This window comes from Emys orbicularis, chromosome 3 (genome assembly GCF_028017835.1).
Source record: "Emys orbicularis isolate rEmyOrb1 chromosome 3, rEmyOrb1.hap1, whole genome shotgun sequence".
NCBI classification, from domain to species: domain Eukaryota; kingdom Metazoa; phylum Chordata; order Testudines; family Emydidae; genus Emys; species Emys orbicularis.
In genome coordinates this window covers 17,571,945-17,592,918 of record NC_088685.1, presented here as the reverse complement: position 1 = coordinate 17,592,918, position 20,974 = coordinate 17,571,945, and the positions used below count along the sequence as shown (strand labels likewise).

General features: G+C 45.0%; 1 protein-coding gene across 1 annotated transcript in view; it reads left to right on the top strand.

Moving 5' to 3' along the window:
* Positions 1–1,714: 1,714 nt before the first annotated feature.
* The window catches only part of RCAN2 (regulator of calcineurin 2), a 148,401-nt gene continuing 129,141 nt past the window's right edge, over positions 1,715–20,974 (top strand). Inside the window, exon 1 of the mRNA XM_065401171.1 lies at positions 1,715–1,939. Coding sequence (XP_065257243.1) covers positions 1,715–1,939 — 225 coding nt within the window. The remainder of the gene's footprint in view (positions 1,940–20,974) is intronic.

Sequence of the window (20,974 nt, the reverse complement as noted above, 5' to 3'; positions counted from 1 at the left end):
ACTTTCAAGGCCCTTTGTGGCGTATTCTCATCTCTCATTCTGTATCCAGAGGTTGACTCCCCGCCTCAGATCAGCTGATGACCAGCCTCTGTCTCCCACTGGTTAAATTTTCAAACAAGCACCTTTGTGCTTTCTCCCTTGTTGCCCCTCATGCTTTGAAGGAGTTCCTTGTAAACATCCAGAAAGCTACTTCACTATTCTCCTTCAAATCCTTCTTCCAAAATCCCCTTTGCCATGATGCCTACAAAAAATTTGACAGTAGTTAGACTGCTGGTGTGTGGAGATCACAGCTTATCATGCTGCTTATTGCTTCCTTGTACTCTTATCAATCTCTCTGTATCCATCTGTTGTCTCTTTTGTTGTACTGAGATTGTAAGCTCCTTGGGGCACGGACCATAATTTTGTTCTGGGTTTGTACAGTACCCAGCACAGTGGGGTCCTGGTCCATGACCAGGGCTGCCAGGTGCTATGATAGTATTGTAAATAATATGCCAAACTTATGGACATGTCCTAGAATTGTATCATGTTTTGACACATGGTTAGGCCTTTTTTAGGCTGCTAGTCAATATTTTCATTAATGACTTGGATACTAGAGTGCAGAGTGTGTCTATAAAATTTGCAGATGGCACCAAGCTGGGTGGGATTGCAAGCTCTTTGGAGGACAGGGTTAGAATTGAAAATGATCTTGATAAATTGGAGAAGTGGGCATCACACTCCAGGAAAGATGTGGACAAATTAGAGAGAATCCAGAGGAAAGCAACAAAAATGATAAAAGGTTTAGAAAACCTGACCTTTGAGTAAAGGTTAAAAAAACTGGGCATGTTTAGTCTTGAGAACCGAAGATTGAGAGGGGAACCTGGTAACATTTGGCATAGCTCACCTAAAGAGGACAGTGTTGGATTGTTCTCCATGTCCAGTGAAAGTAGGACAAGAAGTAATGGACTTAATCTGCAGCAAGGGAGATTTCGGATAGATGTTAAGAAAATCTTTCTAACTACAGTACAATGATTGTTAACCAATTCCAGTACTTAACTAGGGAAGCTGTGGAATCCCCATCATTGAAGGTATTTAAGAACAGGTTAGACAAACACCTGTCAGGGATGGCCTAGGAATACTTGGTCCTGTCTCAGTGTGTGGGGATGGACTAGATGACCTCTTGAAGTCCCTTCTGAACCTGTAGCTCTATGATTTTATAATGCAGACATGGTCCTAAAACTTTGATTTGAACCTCATTGAAGTTGATGGTAGTGTCCTGGGTTTCCAGCGCACGTTATTGCATTGTTGTCTAGTGAAAGTGACTTTCAGATTGAGCTTGATTTCAAGTCTCTTCGGGCTGGTCCACACTGGGGCGGGGGATCGATATAGGAAACGCAACTTCAGCTACGAGAATAGCGTAGCTGAAGTCGACGTTTCCTATATCGAACTAAAAGTACTTACTTCGGGTCCACGCGGCGCAGGCAGGCTCCCCCGTCGACAGCGCTTCCTCCTCTCGGCGAGCAGGAGTTCCGCAGTCGATGGGGGAGCGCTTCTGGGATCGATCGATCGCGTCCAGATGAGACGCGATAAATCGATCCCAGAAGATCGATCTCTACCCGCCGAATTAGGCGGGTAGTGTGGACCAGCCCTTCTAGGACTAAGAATTCCTGGAGAGACTTGTGTGTATGGTTTAAAAGCTTTATAGACTAACCATCATCTTTTCTCCATGCCATTAGGAATGAGGGGAGAATCGTATTTCCTTGGAATGCGAGGCCCTGGTCACTATGGCTGTATTCTGGAGGATGGGGGACTTTTCCTACTCTACTCTATAGACCGAGACAAGGATATAAAGAGATGTTTTGCAGAGGAAGATTTTCATGAAATAACTGATTTCAATGATCTCCCAAACTCTCTCTTCGCTTGTAACGTCCACCAATCTGTGTTTGAAGGCGAGGACAGCAAGGTATGGTGTGACTTTTCCACTTGCATGTGAAGTATGGAAAGTATTTAACATTTAAATGGTGCAATGCTTGTTCTTACTTATATGGAAACTATTTTTTTAAATGCTCATCATGTGTGAGGTTACTGGAGCACAGACTTCAGGAGTCCTTTTTTTGGGACAGGCAACTACAGTCAGCCCCAATATTTGACTCTTTAAATAAGACTTGCCTGCCAACTATAGTGCATAAAAAGGTTTTGGGTTTTGTTGACGTTGTGCAAATCTCACCAAACGTGTGGGCATACGTATCATAGCAACCATCACTGCAGACATGGTGGAGGTGGCAAAGTTAAACACATGAAAGAATGTTTCTCCTGCTCACTGGTAACACGTTACTGTGATGTTACTGCCTTTCCTGTATTGCTCACAAATGTTTTAAAATCTGATCTGAAGTAACTTCTCACCTGGGAAAGTGGAAAAAGGTGGGTTCTTCTCCCCCCGCCCTTCCCTCTTGGTTTCATTTTTGCTGATCTTCAACTATGCTAGTTACGTGGAAATTTGAAAATATTTATAGTGCTATAATTAGGCTTGAAAAACTGAACTGGAACCCTTTAAAATCCTCTAGAATCCTGACGGCTGAACAGCAGGGTTTGTGGCTGGAAAAGGGTTGTGCAGGAGGTGTGGGATTCTTCTTTCTTAGGAAACACAGATTGGGGTATTGTTAGAGGGAGGCTAGTTTTAAAACAAAACTGATATAGTTCTATAATTAGCTGGGATTAGGTTTGGCTGGCTGTTGCAGGGATGCCCAGCCTGGTAGTTAAGGTTACTTGGGTGGCTACACATAAGCTTTTTTTTTTTTTTTCTGGATGGAGAATCTCAGACAAGCTGACTCCAGTGAACGTAGGTTTTCATTGGAATTGTCTGAAGGCCAGGAATAAAGTTTATTTAGGATGGAGAACTGAGAGCCTGTGTGGTGGGGGGAAGGTATGGCTTTTGGCTGAAGGGTTCCCAGGCCACAGCACCAACAAGTTAGCTGGAAGCCTGTAACCCTTCGTGCTATTAAAGGCACTGGCCAGTGTTCTTGGTTGAGGTTCTGCAAGTTGAATTACCGTGTGTATAGCTTTACTCATTTGTTTGGGGGGTGTTTACATCTTTCTTCAAGATGAAGATATCTTATGTACCTACTGTAAATAACATGGATTAGGAGGGAATATTCCGAATCTCTGCATCATAAAGAAAATGATCTGCTGTGGGGTCCCAAACTCTGCTTACCGATGGCAGCCAGGTTGGCACGAAGGTTATTATGCTTATAAAAAGCACACAAGATCTTTTTATAGGGGAAAAAGGCAACACGCCACATTTATTGAGAATACAGCAGTTAGCATAAGCTTTTCAGTCACACACACACACACACACACACACACACACACACACACACACACACACACACACACACACACACACAGTCTGCATCAATCAGATTGATCGCAGAGGGGAGCTGGGCTCTGTCGGTCGCGATCCGATGCTCCTGGAGTGTGGCAAGACGAACCCAAAGTTCCATCGCAAAGCACCCTGTTCTTATAGTCCTTTTTCTCTGTTGAAGTCTATGGATTTTGCTGTGTCATTTATGACCAGTTACTCCTTAATTGGTGCTATCATTTGATGTTAATACTCCAAAGCCCCTCCGAGAGGGTCATCCTGTCCTGGTTTCAATTTAATCAATTATCTTGTCTTTTAGGGTTGCCAGCCTCCACCACAGGGTCGTCAATCTCCCCTTCCTTAATTATGGATGCGTGTTGATGGTTCTCTGGTGTCGTTAAGTCTCTTCACTCCTCCTTCCTTGACCATCTGTCTTTAACAATGTCCTTCACACCTTATCTTTTCCTGATGCATACACTCCTCATTCACACAAACAGTCTTTTACAGAGACCTTCAAAGGTATACAAACACTGCTGTTTGTATGTTGAGCAAAAAAGACATTTGTAAATTAAACCTTACTAAATCTTGTGACCAAAACAGTTCACAATGGGGCCCGGGCCTTCAACATGCCTCTAATCTCATTAACATAGACACAAGACAAGATCCTGTCTCTTACTTACTAAACCTTGAAACAAAGAAATGTATATTTAACTAAAGGGCCTAATTTGTAATGCATATAGGAAACAAGATCCCACAGTAAACATTATAACTTATCCTAAAACAGAGGGTGACCATAATCAGCCATAAGGACTGTTCTGGTCTGTTCCTGCCTTAACATTAGTACAGACACTAGGAGTCTGTCAGATGTGTTTCTACCAATGTCCCTGAGGGTCATTCCTTTTTTCTATTCAAAAAGGGTGGCTGACAGGATGATCAGATCATACATCAATACATTTAATACATACTACATTATTATGAACTACAGGCCAGTCAGCCTCACCTCAGTCCCTGGAAAAATCATGGAACAGGTCCTCAAGGAATCAATTATGAAACACTTAGAGGAGAGGAAAGTGATCAGGAACAGTCAGCATGGATTCACCAAAGGGAAGTCGTGCCTGACTAACCTAATTGCCTTCTATGATGAGATAACTGGCTCTGTGGATGAGGGGAAAGCAGTGGATGTGTTATTCCTTGACTTTAGCAAAGCTTTTGACACAGTCTCCCACAGTATTCTTGCCGCCAAGTTAAAGAAATATGGGCTGGATGAATGGACTGTAAGGTGGATAGAAAGCTGGCTAGATCATCGGGCTCAACGGGTAGTGATCAATGGCTCCATGTCTAGTTGGCAGCCGGTTTCAAGCGGAGTGCCCCAAGGGTCGGTCCTGGGGCCGGTTTTGTTTAATATCTTTATTAATGATCTGGAGGATGGTGTGGACTGCACTCTCAGCAAGTTTGCAGATGACACTAAACTAGGAGGCGTGGTAGATACACTAGAGGGTAGGGATCGGATACAGAGGGACCTAGACAAATTAGAGGATTGGGCCAAAAGAAACCTGATGAGGTTCAACAAGGACAAGTGCAGAGTCCTGCACTTAGGACGGAAGAATCCCATGCACAGCTACAGACTAGGGACCGAATGGCTAGGTAGCAGTTCTGCAGAAAAGGACCTAGGGGTCACAGTGGACGAGAAGCTGGATATGAGTCAACAGTGTGCTCTTGTTGCCAAGAAGGCTAACGGCATTTTGGGCTGTATAAGTAGGGGCATTGCCAGCAGATCGAGGAACGTGATCGTTCCCCTTTATTCGACATTGGTGAGGCCTCATCTGGAATACTGTGTCCAATTTTGGGCCCCACACTACAAGAAGGATGTGGAAAAATTGGAAAGAGTCCAGCGGAGGGCAACAAAAATGATTAGGGGTCTGGAGCACATGACTTATGAGGAGAGGCTGAGGGAACTGGGATTGTTTAGTCTCCAGAAGAGAAGAATGAGGGGGGATTTGATAGCAGCCTTCAACTACCTGAAGGGAGGTTCCAAAGAGGATGGAGTTCGGCTGTTCTCAGTGGTGGCAGATGACAGAACAAGGAGCAATGGTCTCAAGTTGCAGTGGGGGAGGTCCAGGTTGGATATTAGGAAACACTATTTCACTAGGAGGGTGGTGAAGCACTGGAATGCGTTACCTAGGGAGGTGGTGGAGTCTCCTTCCTTGGAGGTTTTTAAGGCCCGGCTTGACAAAGCCCTGGCTGGGATGATTTAGTTGGGAATTGGTCCTGCTTTGAGCAGGGGGTTGGACTAGATGACCTCTTGAGGTCCCTTCCAACCCTGATATTCTATGATTCTATGATTCTATGATTATAACAGTCAATCGTTATAACCTCTAATACAAATATCAAATCCTACTTCTACAAGGTGATCAGCAAACTTCTACAAACTCTGCACAATTCTCTAAGGTTATTATTAAATCATAGGTCCTAATATAGAGGTAGCTGCACCACCAACCACCCTATCTCCTCCTAGAGCTGGAAGGGACCTTGAAAGGTCATCGAGTCCAGCCCCCTGCCCTCACTAGCAGGTCCAAGTACTGATTTTGCCCCAGATCCCTAAGTGGTCCCCTCAAGGATTGAACTCACAACCCTGGATTTAGCAGGCCAATGCTCAAACCACTGAGCTATCCCTCCCCCCTTAAGATTAAGGAGCTCTGCTTACAGGTAAGTAGTGACTCTCCTTTTATTTCAGTCTCTGTTAGACTAGATAGAATTACGATACAGCTTCCAAGTAACACAAATGTGCACCAAGGGACCTGATTTCCCTAGAACAAATACTTGTGTTCTCAGCTGATTTGGTTTCATAATCCTTTCTATTATTAACTACTACTGCAGGATAAGAACACATGTGATTTTAATATAAAATCTTGTACGTTTACTAGGCTAAAGTAACTGTTGGTTGATTTTGGTATCTTAATAAGTGCCACTAATGGACTCGTATCCTGCAATATCGCTTTTTAAATCCAGTTTATAGCAATGGCACAGTGGCCTGTTATGAAAACCATATTGATGTAACTTATACCTACAGTATATGCATTAAGTTTTATGTGTATTACAGACCAAGTAAGAACTCTTGCAGTATGCTTGTGTTTGTTGGCTTTGTTACTCTTTGAAGCACATTTTTGGGGGGGGTCTGGTACAGATGGGTTTTTATAAAAGATAAAGCCAGAGGAGGTTGCTAATGTAAATTTATTGTTTTGATCTGGTGTGTGAGCTTGAATCCTAAATTTAAATCTAAGTTCTAGGTGTACATGGCATATAACAATTTTAGCCTATTAAGGGGTCACAGTGACAATTTTTAAAAAACTTCATTTTCTACAACTGATGGTTTTTATCCTGGAACTGAAAGCACTTGAGACAAACTATACTTATAAGCACATGGTAGTTTGGAAGGTTCTTTGTTTAAAGTAAAACAAGCCAAGTAGAAGGATTAATGTACTTTCCTTTTGTCTGGGGATCTCTTTCCTGCAACCTGTCACATGGTGGTTGTGGGTGTCTAAATTTGAGAAGAGTTTCATATCTAAGTTGTAGCAAATACCTTTTCCCTACCTCAAAATTAAATTTAATAATTTCTTCTCTTTTTGCTCTCTCATATCTACCCCCTTAGATTTCATACGGTTCTTTCCTTTCTTCTGCATTTCTCCTTCCCTCTCTTTCTTAGGGCTGGGTCAATCAGAGAGAAATCCCTTCTGGTTTAATTAAATGCGACCTACATTTTTGGGCTATATCCTCCTGAGGACTACAGACAAATGCTGCCTGGCTGGGAGAAGGATGGCTAAAGATGAAGCCGTGCTGGAGTCATTGGACTTGATCCCAATATCTGGTTATAGCCCTTGCATAGCAGTGTCTTTTTCTGAATGCAGAATCCCCACTGCTTCTCCTGCTCTTGGTCCTCTTCATGTTATGAGGAAACCTTGTGGATGCCAGATTAGAAAAGATCTTTCTGATCTGGAGGATCCACTTAAAGAAGTGACTGCTTGCTCAGTGGTGGCAGAGAGGAAGATCGAGGCTATAAAAGGACAAAGCTCTCCTCCATGAATGGCTGCACCACAGGAACTGAGAAGCCTTTGGCACAAAACTAATTCCTTAGCCCAGAAAATAGACAGTGCAGAAAGCAAAGAAACCGTCCTACTGGGCAAAAAACATTGTCTGAGGACCACTTCCTGGTGGATGGATAGGTGGAAAAGAAGAGCATGCAACATGCACATTCTGAGAATTTCCATGGACAACGACGTACCTGGGTTAATGTCAAGGCTTTTGAAATATAGACTAGTTAGTACTCAGTTTGCAATCTGATTAGAAAAGACAGAGTTTCCGAGGAGGAACAAAAGCACAGAGAGGTGAAGTGAGTTGCCCCAAGGTCACCCAGCAGATCAATTGCAAAGCTAAGAACAGAACCTAGGTCTTCTGACTCCCAGTCTATGCCCTACCCACTTGCCCTTTTTATTTTTAGATTACAAGCTCTTTGTAGCAGAGACTGTATTTTATTCTGTGATTGTGTGCAGTGACCAGCACAAAGAAGCCTTGATTTTTGGTAGGGGCATAGGGCATTTTGCTACTGGAAAATGAATTAAAACCCTGGGAAACGGCACATGACCCAAGTAATTGGTTTAAGTCACTACTCACTTGTGAGAAACTGATGGGATTACTTGTGAGTAAGATTTGGCAGAAGTGGGCCTGTTATTTTTGGCTTCTAGAGTAGCTGAATTAGAGGATCTGCTCCTTTCCTGTCCCTGATAAGGAAGCTGTGTTGTGAAGCCAAAGGGCATGACTTTGATAACAGTTTAAGGGTTTGTGTGTATTGCTTTTAACTTGGCTAATTGCTCTGTGTAACCATAGATTTTTTTCCACTCCGTGATCTTTCTACTTAGTACAACGGCATTTCTCTGTACTGTGTGTATTAGTGTTTTCCTTGTAAACCCCTCCTTTGTGGGAGTTCTGTAACTTGACTCTACAATTCCCTTCAGGCTGGAATTGGTAAATATACTGTAACCGAAACACACATTTATTTTCTTTTGTTAAGATGCTTTAGAGTTGTAGTTTAACAAGCTTCAGAATGTATTGATACTTAAATACCAACCTCAGAGGTGCCTTAAAAATGTAAGATGGGCAGACAAGGGACAGACACTTGTCTCTTTGGTCAAGTCAATGAAAGACTATACAGCTACTTCTTCTCTCGCTTACTTCTGTGTAAATCAGGAGTAATGCTTCCAAAAGAGATGGAGTTACTGATAGAAAAGCTAGTGTGAGAAGAGGATCAGGTCCTGTAGGTTTAGGTCTTTATGGTGTAGCTGGCTGCAACACTATAGCTAAGGGCACATTACAGATTTGCCTTTTCCAGTAATAGTAGCGAGAGAGAACGTATTCATCCCTGAATCAGTACTGAGATCCATGTAGGAACTAACAGGAGGTGATTTGTATCCTCCTCATCTTGGTGATTCTGGTGTGTGATTGCAGAGTATGTTCCGGGGAGGTAATTAACAATTTAAATTTAAAATAAATCTCTAGAACTGTAATGTGTGTGGGAAGGGTTGGGGTAGAGAGAAGAGTGCAGCTGAACTGATGAAGCAGGATTGTAGCTTTCAATGGAATGGCTATAATGGGAGTGCAGTACAGGGAATAGCTAGTGATTTCATGTTACTTTTCCAGTTTAAGATTCTTCAGCTTTACTAATACGTTGGGCATGATCCTGCTTTCGTTAAAGACAATGGAAGCTTGTTGCGGACTTCTATAGCAGCAGGATTGGGGTCATTATCATCACAGCCTTCAAGAGAATATAGGCTATTGTATGTAGTCTGAGTGTCTCAATCTATAGGATTGGCTCTAAGATCATGCCTTAAGCAAACTCTGTAGCCTGGGCTACATTCACATATGTCCCTGATACTTCAAAGATTTAAACACATGCTTTATACACTGTAAGTAAGTCCTATTGACTTCAGTGGTGGGTAAAGTTAAGCTTGTGCTTGTTTAGTAATAAATATTATTTTTCCTTGTGTACCTGAATTAATTTTGTTAGCAAAATAAATCTCTGCAGCTACTGGCAATACTTAAGGTGTATTGCAACTCAATGAACTTCTGCATTGCCTCTGTTTTGTATAAAAATCATAACGTTCATTTACTTTTCAGATGAAGATCATGCAGAAATGAATTGAGGGTCACTTTGGCAGAGCTCCTTTCTAAGCAAGGAATGGAGGCAATGTGACTGGGCATCGTGAGTGGAATGTGTCCTAGCTTCCACGTTCCAAATGGCTGGTTCAGGAGGCATGTGCTGGGATGTAGTTTTTGTTTGTTTGCATGGAGATCTGCACTTTTTTAACTTCATTTTTAAAACAGTCTGTGAAAACCCAGAACCTCTCTGGCCATATGACATCACTGGAGCCTCTAGGTGTTGAGTCATCATTATTTTTAGGAAGTGGCACACTTGTTTTGTTCTAATAATAGTATTCAGGCCTGGACTCTGTGGAAAGTCACCCCAGCAAAGATGAAGTCACCGCTCCAAGCTGGAATGGAATGCAGGCTCCATTCCTGACTTCCTGGTACACTTATTGTTGCTTTATTTTACTTTCATTTTTTCTACCTTTTAAGGTTGCCTGTTTGTTGGTGTGATAACGCTATCTGAAACTGCCACTTGAAATGGCGGGATGTTTTGTGCTGTGAGATTTTTACCTAGTCTGTATATAGCAGACCATAACATGGTATGAATGTGTTAATCCATTGCTTGGTAAAAACAAAACCTTCTCCAGAGGATATGTACTATATAGGCAGCTATCTATACAGAGCCTGCACAAAGGGATCATTGTGAAGCAGAATGGGGTCCTGTACCATGTTATGGCTCATAGCTTCATTATGAAATCTTAGGCTAGCGTCATCCCACCTTCTTCTCCATCTAGGCAAGAGTCTATAGACAACCGTGTACTATCATCTGCTGTTCAGACCACAGTAGCACTTGTGTGCTAGGCACTTAGAAAACACAGGAGACATTTCTTGTTCTGAAGATCATACAGTCCACCAAGAACCTTTTATTTCCTATGGCTTTGCAATCCCACCATCTCCACAGACTCAAGTCCTTTCCCCTGCAATCTATGTCAATGCAATATTTGAAGTGCACAGCGGGAGAGTGGCCACAATTTTATTCAGCCCACAGGAATTTTACCCTCTAGGAGTCTGAGTCTCACTTGCAGGTGGGATTTTTAGTTCTTGGATCCTCTCATTCCTTCATTTCTATGGATGTCTGCCTTGTGCTTCATAAGTGTCCCGTTGGGCCCTGTCTATCATAAAGTGCTAGTCCTTGCTAAAGAATCAGCTCAGTACCCACTTTTGGAATTAGGGAATCAGTTGGGATGGGTCCTTGGGTCAGAAGCTTGCAAGACCATTGTGTCCTTGTTTTCTGCAACAGCAGGGGCTTGCCATTTATTTGAACCCAGACATACCATAGTTCTGGGACTATCAAACTCGGGCTGGTACTGCTCTCCCCAGTGTGTAGGGCTGTCGAGACAGTTGTACAACATGTGAGTTTTGGGGCTTCCCTGGTACATCATACATTGAGTGCTACTACGTGCTTCGCCCTAGAACCAACAGCAGGGGGCAGAGAGAGGTTGGAAAGGTCACTGTGAGTATGTTAGTGGTGGAAAGATGCCAAACCACAAAAACGCTCCCTTTCTGGTTGAGAGATAGATACATGTTTTGGTGTCTTCATATCTTTGTAGACCCAGTCTGCCCCTTCACAATTCTAATGCATATGCCCGAGGAGGAATGTGAAATATGAGGTAGGAAATCTCTCTGAGAAGTTCCTGACTTTACATTCTCTCCATTAACAAAGCCATTTGCAGAGGGTATTAACAGTGGATCAGGCCACTGGTCCCAAAGAGAACTAGGTTTTTATAGACCTAGAGCCTGATCCTGCTCTTATCTGAATCAACTCTAAAATTCCCCGTGAATTCAAGTATCTTGTTGCAACCGGCATCCTGTTTGCTAGATGGCCCACAGCTTGCTCTCTGTGTCCTGTCATTCCTGTTCACAGTCAGGACCATCCAGAAAATGAGATGGGAGAAGGCCATGCTAATTCTACTCTCGCTTTCTGGCCAAGTCAACTGACCAGCTTTCTGAACTGATAACCTTGTCAGAAGGCTCTCCCACAGAAAAGACTTGCCTAGATTGTGGAAAACAGTGGGCCCCAAGATAGCAAGTTGAATCTAGCTGCCTGTTAGTAGCTACCCTCCGGGCATCCAAAAATTAATAAACAAATTTCAAATACTCCTCAATTTGGCCAACATTGTAAAAAAATTCTTACTTTTAGAAATATTTTCAGAATTAAGTTTTAATTCTGCATTTAGTACCTGGCTAGTACAGTGATAGGTGCTTGGTATATGCCTGAGACAATGGCTGAGTTTCAAACTCTGCTGCAGAGATTTATAGTATTTGAGGTTTATTTTCCTATAAGCCTACAGGGCATTTAGGGGCATGAGTGCCTTCACATTGATGGGAGAATATCTCTGGGTCCAGATCAAGTGGGTTAAAGGTAGACTTCTGATTTTTGCAGCTGAAGTTAGGAATGTTGCTTCAAAGCATGCAGTTATAAGACCGCCAGTGCTAATTTTATAAAGATGAACTGATGAACATTCTTCCCAGAACACACAAGACAGCCCTCTTTAAATTTGGAAACTTACTTTTCTCTTATAAGCTGCTGTGGAAACATTCTTCCTAGCATTGCTTTCGGTGGTCATACCCTGCTCAGCTGCATGCAGAAAGTGCTCACCGTGCCATGAACAAAGGGTGGAGGGGAAGTTTGCTTGGGAAAGAACCAACCAATCAATATAAATAACCATAATGACAACTAAGAGACTCCTATGCATTTGGGTTGTATAAAGAGTGTGCACTATTCTAAATAGCAAGGTGTGTTAGGGTATGTCTACACTACGAGAGTAGTTCGATTTTAGTTAAATCGAATATGTGGAATCGATATTACAAAGTCGAACGTGTGTGTCCACACTAAGGACAGTAATTCGACTTTGTCAGTCCACACTAACGGGGCAAGCGTCGACATTGGAAGCGGTGCACTGTGGGCAGCTATCCCACAGTTCCCGCAGTCCCCGCTGCCCATTGGAATTCTGGGTCGAGCCGCCATTGCCTTCTGGGTAAAAAAATGTGTCGAGGGTGCTTTTGGGTAACTGTCGTCATCCAACCGTCACTCCCGCCCTCCCTCCCTGAAAGCGCCGGCGGGAAATCAGTTCGTGCACTTTTCTGGTCAGTGACAGCGCGGACGCCACAGCACTGCGAGCATGGATCCCGCTGTGACCATCGCTGCAGTTGTGGCCGTTGTCAACGCATCGCAGCTCATCATCGACCTTTCACTGAGGCAGATAGAGAGAAATCAGGCGAGGAAGCTACGGCACCGGGGTCAGGACCTGAACTCCGAGAGTAGCACACGCCTGTCTGAAACCACGACACCCAGTGCCGAGGACATCACGGTGGCAATGGGTCTTGTGGATACTGTGGAACGGCGATTCTGGGCCCGTGAAACAAGCACGGACTGGTGGGACCGCATAGTGCTTCAGGTCTGGGATGAATCCCAGTGGCTGCGAAACTTTCGCATGCGGAAGGGGACTTTCCTCGAACTTTGTGAGTTGCTGTCCCCTGCCCTGAAGCGCAAGGACACCCGGATGCGAGCAGCCCTGACTGTCCAGAAGCGAGTGGCCATAGCCCTCTGGAAGCTTGCAACGCCGGACAGCTACCGGTCAGTCGCGAACCAGTTTGGCGTGGGCAAGTCTACCGTGGGGGTTGTTGTCATGCAAGTAGCCAAGGCAATCGTGAAGGTACTGCTGTCAAAGGTAGTGACCCTGGGAAACGCGCAGGCCATCATAGATGGCTTCGCCGCGATGGGATTCCCAAACTGCGGTGGGGCTATAGATGGGACTCACATCCCTATCCTGGGACCGGACCACCAGGCCAGCCAGTACATCAACCGAAAGGGCTACTTTTCAATGGTGCTGCAAGCACTGGTGGACCATAAGGGACGTTTTACTAACATCAACGTTGGATGGCCGGGCAAGGTTCATGACGCTCGCGTGTTCAGGAACTCTGGTCTGTTTAGAAGGCTGCAGGAAGGTATTTACTTCCCGGACCACAAAATAACTCTTGGGGATGTGGAGATGCCTACAGTGATCCTCGGGGACCCAGCATACCCGCTAATGCCCTGGCTCATGAAGCCCTATACTGGCGCCCTGGACACAGAAAAAGAACTGTTCAACTACCGGCTCAGCAAGTGCAGAATGGTGGTGGAGTGTGCTTTTGGCCGTCTCAAGGGGAGATGGAGAAGCTTACTGACTCGCTGTGATCTCAGCGAAACCAATATCCCCATTGTTATTGCAGCTTGCTGTGTGCTCCACAATCTCTGTGAGAGCAAGGGGGAGACCTTTATGGTGGGGTGGGAGGTTGAGGCAAATCGCCTGGCTGCTGATTACTCCCAGCCAGACAGCCGGGAGATTAGAAGAGCCCAGCGGGACGCACTGTGCATCCGGGAGGCTTTGAAAGACAGTTTCCAGACTGAGCAGGGTCACCAGTGAATTTTAAGTTTGTGGACTCAGAACCTGAACTTGCCACCGTTTCTTTACCCAGTTACCGTTGACTATCCTCTCCAGTTACATACCCCCTTCCCAAAAAATAAAATCTGTTCTGTTTTGTTAATGAACACCGTTGTCTTTATTACTGTTTTCGCGGGAATGTTTTAAACCTGGGACGCAGACTGTGGCGGGGTGCGGGTTTAGTGTTGTGATGCAAATGATGCTTCTAAACTCCAGGAATGACGGGTTCCGCAGTGGTGGACTGGTTGTTTCAACAGAGCCTGCCAGCCCTCCTGGGCGGGACAGCGTGTATGTGTCGGCTATGTGACTGTCTGGCAGGGGGAGGAGGGTTACAGCTCCCCTGCTGCGGGGCTCTGTGATGCATTAGATCTGTAACTGCCCTCCCCCGCCACAAAGTCACAGAGCAACCCCCCCCCCCCAGAACATGAAAACCACCTCCCAGATTGAACAGGGTCACTAGTCACTGCACTGGGTATGTGTCCTGATCCTGGACCTGACCCCGCCTCTGTACCCTGGTAAAGGTGACTGTCCTGTCCAATTACCATGCCCCTTCCCCTCGTTCAGACAGACTCTCCTCCAAAATAAAATCATGGAAAAAGTAATTAACAGAAACGAATATTTTATTATGAACCAGACATGAAACGTGGGGGTTGAAACTTGCACGGGGGCTTCTGTGAGGTGTGTAGGAAAGGACTTTTAAAATTTTGGGGAATGAGAGCCTTCTAGTGCTAGAGCAGTCTGCAGGGATTGACTGAAAGTTTTAACGGCCCTTGCCGCCCCTTCTTCTTTGTACTTTGGGTGAGGGGGGTGTGGGACTTGGTGGCGGGGGAGGGCGGTTAGAGAGAGACTGCAGCGGGGCTCTGTCCTCCTGCCTCCGGTCTTGCAGAACATCCACAAGGCGCCGGAGCGTGTCCGTTTGCTCCCTCATTAGTCCAAGCAGCTTTTCAGTAGCCTGCTGGTCCTCCTGACGCCACCTCTCCTCCCGTTCCATGACTGCTCGGTGCATTTGGGACAAGTTCTCCCTCCACTGTGTCTGCTGGGCTGCCTGGGCTCGGGAGCAGCTCATTAGTTCTGAGAACATGTCCTCCCGCGTCTTCTTCTTCCTCCTCCTAATCTGCGCTAGCCTCTGGGAGTGTGCTGACAGGCTGGGTTGGGAGACAGTCGCAGATGTGTCTGTGTGAATGGGAAAAATGGAGTGAATTCCTGAGACAGATAAATGAAGTTGTGTACAAAGAACCTAGTCTTTCTCTGTGAACAAGACCATGCACTGCACCTCTCACATGCGCACTCAGGACAAGGTCGAATTTTCGGCCATCGCCTTCAGTGCCTGGGGTCCTGCAGTGGTCTTGCAGTTATCTGAGAAGCGTGGCAGGACACCTGAACTTCTGTAGCGTGCAATCATGGTAAGCCGTAGACTTCTGGCTGCTTAAAACTGTACTAGTAGCACTGGCCTCCTTTCACATTGAAAGCAATGCCAGTCTCTGCTGCCAGCAATCAGGACAGCATGAACTCTGCCCCTGTCCCACCCCCTCGCGGCTGTTCCAGGGAAAGATCCCTGTATGCTGCCCCTCTCCCTCCACCGCGTGGCTGTAAAGCAGTCCCAATACTAACATTCCCCTCCCTAATTCAAAGCAGGGCGTAATGAGCGACATCACCCTGCTGAGGATCTCGGAGTCCCAGAGGGAAAGGATGTTTCGAGAGAGCCTTCAGAAACCAGGGCCGTTTGCCGCTATGCTCTGCAGGGCGATGATACCAGAGTATCTGATGGTGTCGTGGCGCGGTAACGTGTCCTACCACGGAGGGCCCACTAAGATCGCCCTACCCAGGAACCTGATGAACAGGCTGGAAATGTACCTTCATGAGACCTACGAGGAGTTCTCCTATGAGGATTTCGCCTCCATCCCCGGCCATATTGACCGGATTTTCGCGTAGGTGCACTGGGACTAAAGAGTGGAGCGTCTTGGGCAGCATAATCATGACTTACCGGACATTGTAAAAAAAATTTTAAATACTTGGGACTAAATTGTGAAGAGCCTAAGGCAGACAAATCATGAAAAACCCTTTGTTACTATTGTAAATATTCCAGTTTTTTTGCAGATAATTGTTTACATGTTTAAGCACTTTAATAAACAGCCATTGTTAATATTATAAATATTCCAGTTCTTGTAAAAATAAATGTTTAGATATTTAAAGCACTCACTGCTTGATCCTTCCCCTGATTCTGTCTCCGGGGTAAGGGATGGGGACGGTTGGTAGGGGATCTCGGTAAGGGTGATGAAGAGCTCCTGGCTGTCGGGGAAATCAGCGGTGCCAGCGCTGTCGACTGCCTCGTCCTCCTCATCTCCTTCTTCATCTTCCCCGTCCGCTAACATGTCCGACGAGGAACCTGCCGCGGACAATATCCCATCCTCAGAGTCCACGGTCAGTGGTGGGGTAGTGGTGGCGGCCGCACCTAGGATGGAATGCAGTGCCTCGTAGAAACGGGATGTGTGGGGATGGGATCCGGAGCGTCCGTTTGCCTCTTTGGTTTTTTGGTAGCCTTGTCTCAGCTCCTTGATTTTCACGCGGCACTGCGTTGCATCCCGGCTGTATCCTCTCTCTGCCATGGCTTTAGAGATCTTCTCGTAGATCTTTGCATTCCGTCTTTTGGAGCGCAGCTCTGAAAGCACGGACTCATCGCCCCACACAGCGATGAGATCCAAGACTTCCCGATCAGTCCATGCTGGGGCCCTCCTTCTATTAGATTGCACGGCCATCTCTGCTGGAGAGCTCTGCATCGTTGCCAGTGCTGCTGAGCTCGCCACGCTGTCCAAACAGGGAATGAGATTCAAACTGCTCAGACAGGAAAAGGAATTCAAATTTTCCCGGGGCTTTTCCTGTGTGGCTGATCAGAGCATCCGAGCTCGGACTGCTGTCCAGAGCGTCAACAGAGTGGTGCACTGTGGGATAGCTCCCGGAGCTATTACCGTCGATTTCCATCCACACCTAGCCTAATTCGATATGGCCATTTCGAATTTAGCGCTACTCCCCTCGTTGGGGAGGAGTACAGAAGTCGAATTTAAGAGAGCTCTATGTCGAACTAAATAGCTTCGTGGTGTGGACGGGTGCAGGGTTAATTCGATGTAACAGCGCTAAATTCGACATAAAAGCCTAGTGTAGACCAGGCCTTAGTGTAGTTGTTGGTGAGTCCATGCCAAGATTTAGGAAGACTCTATGTGGTGACATTAGGATGCAAAGGTTGTGCTAATCTATGAGCTAGAGCAGGGGTTCTCAGGACAAATATTTTGGTGGCCTCAGAGTGCGGCCACCAACTCTTGCTGGTGGCTGCTCTCACACTTTTTCCTAAAATACTTAATCACTTTAGGAAAAACAAATAAATCTGCACATATACACATGTCCAAATCATTGTAATTTATTTATTGTTAGCTAGTAAGTCTGTTGTGAAAAGTGATATGAACAAGCATACAAGTATCGCTTTTCACAGCAGACTTCCTCAGCCCTGTCAAGCCTGGGGATAAATTAAGCCCTGGATGCAGTTGGGGGCTGGAGCCCGAAGCCCTGTGGCCAGAGCCTGCTGCCCCGTCACCCCAAGGTTGAAGCCGAAAGCCTGAACCCCACTGCCCCTGGCAAAGTGGGGAACTCACCGCCCACCTGGTCCTCACGTATTGTGCCCCAGGTGTCTCCAGAGGGGCAGCAGGACTCAACCACTCCTGGCTGCCCCAGCAATCAACACCAATGCTGTGCATCCTGGAGCAACAGGGTGGGGCCACTACTTTGCCGCCCTTCCCTCTCTTTCTTCCCCCCCCCCCCCCCGCCCCCACAGTAACAGCCCAGGAGGCTGTGGCCGCAAGAAAAGTCCCTGGTGGCTGCATGTGGCCACATTTGAGAAACACTGAGCTAGATAGTTCTAAGATCTTCTCTGTGGCCTCAGTAAAGAATCCCCTTTATATTCGTTACAGCCCAGTCCTGTCTCTTCTCTAGCATAAGGGACACTACAGGATAAACAGTAGAGGTGGGTCTGATCCAAATACTCCTGAACTTTATGGAAATTTGTACTAATGTCCCAATTCTGCAACTGGCTCCCTTCTATAGTAGGCTGATCCAAATCCCTGGATCTGAACATCCCTGGTCTTTGAGGAAGTTGGGATCTGGATTGGAACTTTGAGGCTGGAGCACGCTTTCCAATTAACAGTATTGGAGAGCAAGCATGTAGGTGTAGTTCAGCCAAGAACTTGCTCTGAAAAGGAACATATTTTGCTGGCTGTTTTGGTCTTCCTAGATAATTCTCCATGAACTTTTTGAGATGTTAGATGCACTTACAATGTCTTCACTGTGCTAGAACACAGCTGAGCCTGTCACAGGACAGTTGTACAAGATATACCCTTCTGGGAGGATAAAAAGCAAAATACACCAAAAATACTGCTGTAATCTACCCGTATAATTTTATGCCATTTTATTCCTAACCAGTCAGAGTTTTGGATTAGAGTGCTTCGTGTCAATATTCAACGGGGAAATAGTTTGGTCAAGTTTACTAGCAACTGGTACTGTTTACACCTCATGCCCTGCATTGTTTCTGCATTGTTGTGTCTCTAGTCAGGGCATCTGTGGAGTGGCAGAGCTTTGCCTGACTTCAGTCAAACCTGGGGGGAGGCTTGACCACAGACAGAATAAATAACCGCAATAAACTCAGACTTTCACACAATTATATATTTTTGCATCTAATTTAAATGCTAAAATTGTTGGCCCAGTGCAGTGTTAAACTTAGAAGTAAACTCCTCCGAGTTCTGATGAAGGTAACAAAAGGACTTCATCTTCTAAATGGAAAGAGGTTGCATATGTGTCATTTATAGCAAGGGCCTTGGTTCATTCCATCAAACGATTTTAATCTCCACTGATAGCAATCATTTTTTCTCATTCCTTTTTGTGCTGCCTCTTTGGTAAACAAGACTCCAAGGAGTCCTCATTCCTAAACAGAAAGTCAACAAATATCAGTTTTTCTGGTTGATGATAATCAAAAGTGCAGTAAAGCCATCCTAATGCAGTTAATGCAGCAGCTGTTCCCAATCTTAATACCATCACTGATATCAGGACTTGTGGCTGGATTAGGATCTGTTTTCTGGTCCAAGGAAAAGGTTTCCATATGAAGGTCAGCCTTTACTACAAGTAGATGTGCACCATCTTTATGTAAAGGCTACATTCTGGTTGAATAATGTACAGTGCAATAGGCTTGCAATTATTTCTGAAGTAAATTGCAATTATAATGGAGTTTTTAAATTAGTACAATACATCTTTTATTTTGCCTAGCACCTGTCAGTCAAATGATATAGCCATGCAGAATTAAATAGCATAGTTACTAAGTGAAATAATGAATAATAGGAGAGGGAGAGAGAAATTAAGCAAGGGGGCAAAATTATTTTCAAAAGCTGAAAAGAAAGGAAGACTCTATAAAGCAGAGATGTAGGAAGCTGCTCCTTGTAGCAGCGGATGCAGAGGAAAGAAGGCCAACAATATCAAGACTGGCAGTGACCGAGAAGAAGATGGTGCTAGACAGGCAAAGGAAGATAAGGTGTCTAATTCAGAGATGAATCTAGGGGAAGAGAGTTATCAGTTGGTGAAGTTAGATCATTGTGCTGTTAAAACAACTGACTCACCCTCTAAACTTCAGGTGAAACCCTGCTCCATTGAAGTCTGTGGGAGTTTTGCCATTGACTTCAGCAGGGCAAGGATTTCTCCCATGGTTAGACTCCAGGGGATAGATCTCCAGCTGGAATGAATTGCGATAGCTCCAGTGAAGTTAAACTATGCCAGTTCCTACCTGCTGAAGATCTGGCTCTATCTCTGCATTTGGCCCAATATCTTTGCTTATGAGCTTTAGCAAATCTATGGAAGGTTTAAAAAATGAAGAGCCTGATTCTCTACTGCCCTGCAACTAGTGTAGTCATTTATACACATGTTAAGTTCGTTAGCGTTTTACATCCAGTTTATCCTCACTTTACACAAGGAGGGCACGTTGGAACTGAATCTTGAAATGTGGAATCATTGGAGTTGTATGAGAATATAGATATACTTCTTTACACATTTGAGAAAGTTAGAAGAATCCTTCAACCTGTGGTGTACTGGCTGGAGTCTAGAGAGCTGGAATTTAGGGAGATGTAGGGAAGAGTTACAGTATTCGAGGTGAGAGATTATCAAGGCATATGTGAGGATAGGCAGTGTCATACATACTTTGATTATTTTAATGTTCATTGCAAGTCAGCTGACTATAAAATGCATTATGAGATTCTGTTCAACGCTCACATTCTTAGCCGTGTTAAAATTCAGCCTTTGATGTTATTGGAACTGGTATTGCCAAGATGTCTGATATCCTTTCATCCTTGGCACTTAGTATGTTGGGTTGCTTTTTCTTCTAAACCACAGTCATATTGGCTGAAATTTTCAAAGAGCCCTACGGAAGTAAGGCACCCAACTCCTATTGCAATTCAGTGGCAGTTGGGAGCTTAGTTCATTGAGGCCTCTTTGAAAATCCCAGCTACTTTTCCTTGTTGATTCTGAGGCTAGTGTTTTGAATTCCATTGACCCTTTCCTTTTTCTTTCTTTCTTTTTTCCTTTATCACCAGCCACTCAATCGTAGTCCAAAAGAACTAGCTGTTTATCAAAATGCCTCAAAGTTGAGAAGCTTTTTATATTTATATATAATTAAAAAAACAAAAAACCCTGCTTAAGCTAGAGATATCCTTGGCTAAAAACGACTGTATTCCAAGCCCAATGCAAAAGCAAGAACTAATTCTCACTGAAGTCAAGGGGGCTCTTTTTATTGAATAGATTGCATAGCATCAAGCTACAGCCCTGACTGAAGTGATGTGGAGCTGCTCCACAGCTGGGGAGATCAGTGAGGCATGTGCCTTAGTAGGCACAATACCATTCCCTAGCTCCCTGGCATGACGAGAGAGTGGACAAGCTGCAGTACCCCTTGGCATGGTGCGGACTGCTCCCTTGGGTGAACCCAGCCAGCTCCACT